At 47.1% G+C, this 7,226-nt stretch overlaps 1 protein-coding gene across 1 annotated transcript; it reads right to left on the bottom strand.

The window, feature by feature from the left end:
* Window positions 1–2,884: 2,884 nt before the first annotated feature.
* Window positions 2,885–4,003, bottom strand: Gpr45 (G protein-coupled receptor 45). The gene has a single exon (XM_076833967.1). It carries the CDS (start codon window positions 4,001–4,003, stop codon window positions 2,885–2,887), a length of 1,119 nt encoding a protein of 372 aa, XP_076690082.1.
* Window positions 4,004–7,226: the final 3,223 nt, after the last annotated feature.

The raw sequence follows: 7,226 nt of genomic DNA, 5'->3' as shown, positions 1-7,226 counted from the left end.
AAATAAGTGAATAATTGAAACAGTGAAGTAGATCTTGTCCTGACAGCCTCTGTCAAGGAGACCAGTTATCTTAGGAAATCAAAGTTCAGTAAAGATTCAGGAAGTCCAGAGAGTACTGTGGCCAACTGCAAGTGAGTATTAAGACTGACTGAAGTCTGATTCAGCAGGGTCTTGATAAAGATAAAAGGGGTATGAGCACCTCTTTGTGCCTCCTGTGGCTCCAGTAGTCTCGGGTTGTCATCTTATGTGACATCCTTCTTTACTGTTCCCAGAAGGCTCTAGACTTCTTGGAATCCTTTTTTTTTTTTTTTCTTTCCTTAAGAATTGCAAGAGCCAGAATGCTCATATGTCACAATCTAGTCACCATCGAGATGGTCCTAAGAGACGGGGCCCTGGGAAGGTGATTAAGTGTGAGGGCTCCACCCTCCAATGGGACTAGTGTCCTCATAGGAGGGACTTGAGGGAGATATTCTTCCCCTTCTGCCATGTGAAGATACAACAAGATCCCATCTATGAACCAGAGGGCAAGCCCTCACCAGACACCAAATATGCTGCTGCCTTAATTTTGGCTTCCAAAATTTGGCTTCCAGCTTCCAAAACTGTAAAAAATAAATTTCTCTAGTTGATAAATTACCCAGTCAAAGGTGTTTTGCTAGAGCAGCCTGAACAGACTGATAAATGGGTATTGGGCATTGGATCCTGGGCTTACTACTCATGGTCTTGGTGCAAATTTTGGTAAGAACATGGTCTTATACACCGAAAGAGCAATAATGCTTTATTTAAAATATATACAAAATTATTACTTTGAAACATAAATATTACTTTCAACATACATCATATAGTGTGGATTGATATAAATTTTGGTACCTTCATTCATTCAGTTTTGTCATTTCTCTTTTGCTCAAGGCTCCTGAAGAAAATTCTCTTGAAAAATCCACCAGATAGGATTTATTTACCTATAGGCTTGGTCCCCTTGGTGGACTAGCTGTGCTCTTAGCCACGAAAATCCTATCCCTTGGGAGCTGAAGGCAAACCCTGCCCTTGTTGGGGGCACTGGGAACACAGGATGGATGCAACCATGCTTACGTATCCACAAGCCCATTGCCTGTATCTCTCTCCCGCCATCTTGGGTGGTTGGAATAGGTGTCAATTATTTTCTTGACAAACCCTCCCCTGGGCTGAGATTAATGTAAGTTTTATTTTCCTCTTCATTCCCCTTCTTTCCCTGCCCTCTGTCACCACTAACATAGGAGAATGCGGGAATAGGAAGCTGGACTCTGAATTCAACTTGGAAAGAAATAAATGAAGCAAAAATGAAGTGTCTGTTCTTAGGCTGAGTCACTACGCTCCTGAGGTCAATCAGATCACTGCTTTTGGCTATGGCCCATGCCTCATTCATTACTAGCTCCCCCATAGTGCCTCACATCCAGTAGGCACTTAATAAATGCTCATTGCATGGTTGAATAAGTGAATGCAGGAGACCTGGGGTTGTGGGTTTAAAAACACCCATTTTAGAATCCAAGAGTTTGAGGTCATCTAGACCCACATCTTCACTTGGAAAATGGGGAAACCGAGGCTTATAGAAGGAGGTGAGATGAACAAGGTCACCTGACTAGTCCCTGATAGTAAGATCTGGAATCAGACTTTCTGAACTTCTCCTTAAATTCCTCACTGTCTTCAGATCTGATGCACTCAAGAGAGCCCAATGGACCCCATGCTGTCCCTGAACTCAGGGAATTCCCCTCTCCACACTGGAAGCTCCTTGTGGTGATGGGGGCCTGTGGGCATAGTGGCCAAGTATACAGTGCAAGAAAGATCCCCTCGAGACTCCCAGATCCAGCCCTGGCAGGTGGGTCTGACAGCAGCAGTGGATGTGAATGAGGTAGGAGGAACAGAGGTCAAGGGGGATGCCCAGTTTGTTGGGTTTGTTTATTCTGTAACAGTTCTAGCTTTAGAATGCATCTGGAGCCTCCCAAAGGCTCTGGAGCCCTGGAGTGTCCAGGGGAAACATGTAAACAAAGCCCCCAGATTCTGAAAGCAAGTCAGTACAAACACTTGCTCCATGGATGGATTACAGGCATTTTTTTTTTTTTTCCAGCACTGGGAAGGATGAAAACAAAGGGAGACCATGAGGGAGAAGGGAGGAGGTGAGGGTGACCAGGCAGACCAGGTGTGGTGGGGAGGTGGGCATGCGTGCCCAGGTGGGCGTCTCCTTTCAACAGAACTGCCCAAGAGCATCCTCTGAGCTGAGAACCTCCATGTCATACCAGGAAACTCAAAAGACTGCATGGTTTCCTTTGCATCCCAGTGTTTTTCGATTTCTTTCTGGAAAGGATGATGTGGCATGGTCAAAACTGCACACCTGAACAAGGCAAAGAGCCTCCTGTGGTCCCCTACACCCACAAAGGCAACTAACCCTGAAGAACACCGGCCTCAGTGGAGTGAATGGTAATGCATGGAATGACCCCTAGGGGCTTCTCAGGCCACCCACCATCTGGCATGATGGTGTTGCTCTTAGGCAGGGTCCAGGGGGCTCAAACAGCAGAATTGAGCTCCCAGACAGATCCTCCTCCTGCCTGGCTCCCTCTGCTGCCCCCCTTCTCTTCTCACTTCCTGCCCAACTCCCACACTCCCCCCACCCACTCCCCATTTGCCTTGACTACCTCACCCTTCCCACCAGAACCACGTATGATTCTTCAACCATGAGAAACAAAGAGAACTCGCCTTGCTGAAATTTGAAATCTGGGAGCTGCAGCTCATCTGGCAACAAATGAGTGCCTTTGTGCTTAAATGGTCACCAGCCTAAGGAGGAGGACTGAAATACCAGGAAGGGGAACTGGGTCTCGGACCGAACCTGTGCGGGTCCTGGCTCCGCCCGGCTGTGCTACACTGCAGACTGGTTTTCATTGAACACGTAGACTCTGCTAGGCTGGATTCTCCTTTGGATCCTCTCAGGCACTTTGGGAAGGATTTGGAAAGTTTGGGGTAGCAACTCTAAGCAGGCCTCCCGGAATTTTTTGATTCTCCAGCAGTACACGATGGGGTTAAAGACGGACTTGAGGTAACTGAGCCACAGGATGCAGGTGCTGGTGGTGTAGAAGGACGGGCTGTAGTAAAAACGCCGGCTGAACACCGAGAGGAGGCTGTAGACCGAGTGCGGCAGCCAGCAGAAGGAGAAGCCCACGAAGAGGATCAGGATGGTGGTGAAGGCCTTGGTTTTGAAGCTCAAGTCCACGCTGACCTGTTGTTGCCGCTGGAGCCGCCGCAGTCCAGCCCTGGTCAGCTGCCGCAGGTCCAGGCTGTCGGACTGGTTGTGGACACGGACAGCATTCTTCCGCACCGTGTTGAGGATGCACAGGTAGGAGCACAGCATGACGCCGAAGGGCGCGAAAAACACGGCCACCACCAGCGTCACCACGTAGGCGCGGTCGGCGGGGAACTCGGTGTAGCCCAGCACACACTGCGGAGCTCGCGCGGGCACCTCCACGAACGTCCAGCCCGTGAACGAGGGGACCGAGATGCAGAAAGACAGCACCCAGGAGACCGCGATGATCACCTTGGCCCTGCGTGGGTTCAGCTTGTCCTGCCGCTGGACGATGATGAGAAAGCGGTCCACGCTAATGATGAGCAGGATGGCCACGCCCTCCAGGACAAAAAACCAGTAGAGCGTCGCAGAGAGCCGGCAAAAATGGTCCCCAAAGTGCCAGTGGACGGTGATGAGGGTGACAGCGGTAAAGGGCATGCAGCATAAAGACAGCATGATATCCGAGAAGGCCAGAGTGGCCAGCAACAGGTTGATGGCGGAGCGCATGGCAGGCCTCTGATACACGATGACGCAGACCACGGTGTTCCCCAGGCATCCAACCACAATCATCAGCATCATCACGATGGCCAGCGAGATCCTGAGCGGGGCGGACAGCGGGGTGGCCTCGGCATCGGACGCGTTGCTCGCGTTCAGCCGCAGGTGTTCGCAGGTCTCCATGGATGTGCTGTTACAGGACATGGTGGAGAGAAACTTGGAGCCTGCACAGAAATGGCTGCAAGGGTGCCCCTCAGCGCTCAGGTGGCTTGCGTTTTCTGTCTACTAGCTGCATCTTCTTCCTCAATACCTGTGAATCTCCAGGCTGCTGAAATGGTCCGGAGGAAAGGTTTTTCTTTGGGTGTTCTGGTTACGATTTGCCATTCATCAATTACATGGCCATCATCTCTGTGGCATCTAATTGCGTCCACAAGCTTCCTCCTTGGACACGCCCTGTAGCCTGGAGGAAGCAAGAGTGCAAAAGAGAAGTGAGTTAGATTTTTCCAGCATGTGCTAATTAGAGAACTTGCTTAAATTTGGCAGGTACAGATGGACATATTTGGTGGGTTTCACATCTGTGATTCAGCCAACCAAGATAGGAAATGGTCAGGAAAAAAGACAGTGCATCTGAACTGAACCTGTTAAGACTTTTCAAATTGTCATTTTTTTTCTCTAAACAATATACTATAGTAACTATTTATATAGTATTTACATCACATTAGATATTAGAAGCAATCTTCAGATGAGTTAAATATTTGGAAGGATGTACATGGGTTATATGCAATTACTATGTCATTTTATAAAAGGGACTTGGGCATCTGTAGATTCTGCTTTCCAAAGGGAGTTTGGAAGCAATCCCTGATGGATACCAAGAGACACTAGAAGGGAGAGAAAGACTGACTCATTTATATGTCATTTAGGACAAAACTTGGTATTCACAAACACTGAGTCTTGTCAAGCAGCCCAGGAAAATCTAACCAGCTGTATTTGGGGAAGTGGGAAGTAGGTGCTTTGTCATTATCATTTCTATAATAAACATTTATGTAATAACTTGAGTTTTGAGCAACCTGACTGAATGAAGCCTTGGACAAGCCAACGCCCATTAGACTGCCGACTCCCGCAGGCAGGGTTTTATGTGTGTTAGTCTCTGCTGTCCCTATTACAGTACCTGGCAAGCAGGAGGTGTCCAGTAGATATTTGCTAAGTAGATGAATGAGCGGTAGTTGATGCTCTGCTATTCTATTTGCTTAACTTAAAAAAAAAAAAAACACTTTATTGGGGTATAATTGACATGTAGAGAGCCATAGGAATTCGGATCACAATGAGCACTGAGATAAATAGTGAAGCCAGCTCCACCACCAAGACCATCAACCTACGCCTCCCAACCCTCCCCCCCCCATGCCACTCTCTACCTTTTATCATTATTATCTTGTGTGGGTATGGTAAGAATATGTAAAGTCTACCTTCTTGACAAGCTTTTTGTTTTGGTACCAAGGATTAAACCCAGGGGTGCTTAACCACTGAGCCACATCCCTAGCCCTTTTTATTTTTAGACAGGATCCCGCTAAGTTGCTTAGAGCCTCACTAAGCTATTGAGACTGGCTTTGAACTTGCCATCCTCCTGCCTCAGCCTCCTGAGCTGTTGGACCTCTTAACAAATTTTAAGCATATGTTTTTGTTTGTTTTTACTTAAATATTTTAAGTATATTGATTTAACTTTATTTTGAGATAAGTGTAAATTCACACAAAATTATAAGAAAATAGTGAGATCCATATAACCTTAACTCAGTTTCCCTTAATGATAATATTTTGGATAACTATAATGTTGCTGTAGTATTACTCTTGGAAACACTGGTATGGAGAAGGGATTTCTCCCCGCAAATAAGCCCTTAAAAAAGATGATGTTGGGCTGGGGTTGTGGCTCAGCGGTAGAGTGATCACCCAGCAAGTGGGAGGCTCTGGGTTCGATCCTCAGCACCACATATTTTCTTTCTCTGAGTTGAGGCAGGGATGTCATTCAGACCGATTGATGGCCTGGGTGAAATCCAGCTTCCCTCTTCTATCCCTCTGGCTCATCCTCTGGCTCACAGATTAATCTCTGCTGCAGGACTCTCTCATCAGGAACTTATGGACACAGACCAGCCTGTGTACGGGGTAGCTATGTGTGTCAGAGTGACATCACCACACCTGGATGGTTGAAGGTACTCAGCAGATGGCCCTGTTATCATTTGAGCCCTGAGACAAACCAATCACAATATTATAACCACAACTGCTTAGTTTATGTGTTATTTGCGTGTGTACTGGACCAGCCAGCAAGTGAAGCAGGGTGTTTTGAAATTCACTTCCATGCCCCTCCTCCCCCACCATGTCCTATATAGTTGATGACAGCAGGCAGCTGACCCATGGAGGCTAACCTCTTGCCCGACCAATCACTCGGCTGGAAATCTGAACTAGGAACCACAAGAGACTAAAACCACTGCGGAGAGGGAGATCACAGAGGGATGTTTAGGGGAAGCCAAGGCTCTGGGATGGGCTGGATACTCTCATATCCCTTCAAATCTCCTGGGCCCCTCTCCACTTGACTGGGAGGCTGGCCCCATGGCTCTTGAACAGGAGAGGTAAGAGGGGAAGTCTGTCTAGCCTGGCTCCTTCCTGCATGGTCGTTGGTGGTCTATTCCTCTCCAAAGGCCTCGGCCCCCGGGGACAGCCCCCCCTACAGCCTGGACCCCACCCAGGTTCTCTAGCTATTCCCTGCCTCCCTCCGGGTCTGCTCTTTCCTTACTGCAGGCTCACCGTGACAGGAAGGTCCTCATGAACTCTGTATGCACTGTCTCACCTCTTCCCTGTCTGCTTGGTGCACCAGGGAAGGGGGCCTGGCAAGCTGAAGTCAGGAGGAAGTGAAAACTAATAAGAGTGAGCAGATAAGAGAAGGTGGATAAAAGCGTGTGTGTGTGTGCAAGTGTGTGAATGTGCAAGTGTTTATGTGTGTAAAAAGGGACACAGAAATCTTCCTCAATTGCTGGCAAGTTTTCAATTACAGTTTATAGTTTAATCCTTTCTGGTTTTTAAATTTTTAAAACAAAATTTATTTTTTTAAAAAAACGTTTATTTTTTAGGTGTAGATGGACACAACACAATGCCTTTATTTTTATGTGGTGCTGAGGATCTAACCCGTCCCCTCCCGTGCTAGGTGAGCACTCTTTACCGCTGAGCCACAATCCCTGCCCCCTTTCTGTTTTTTTTTTAAATTTATTTTATTGTTTATTTTGTTCTAATTAGTTATACATGACAATAGAATGTTTTCTGACACGTCATACATAAATGGAGTATAACTACTCATTCTTCTGGTTGTATATGATGAACGACTACACCGGTTTTGTAGGCATATTTTGTAATCATATGTGATCATAGGATCATATATGATTCA

Source organism: Callospermophilus lateralis, chromosome 14, assembly GCF_048772815.1.
Source record: "Callospermophilus lateralis isolate mCalLat2 chromosome 14, mCalLat2.hap1, whole genome shotgun sequence".
NCBI classification, from domain to species: Eukaryota; Metazoa; Chordata; class Mammalia; order Rodentia; family Sciuridae; genus Callospermophilus; species Callospermophilus lateralis.
This window is presented reverse-complemented; position numbering and strand designations above follow the sequence as displayed.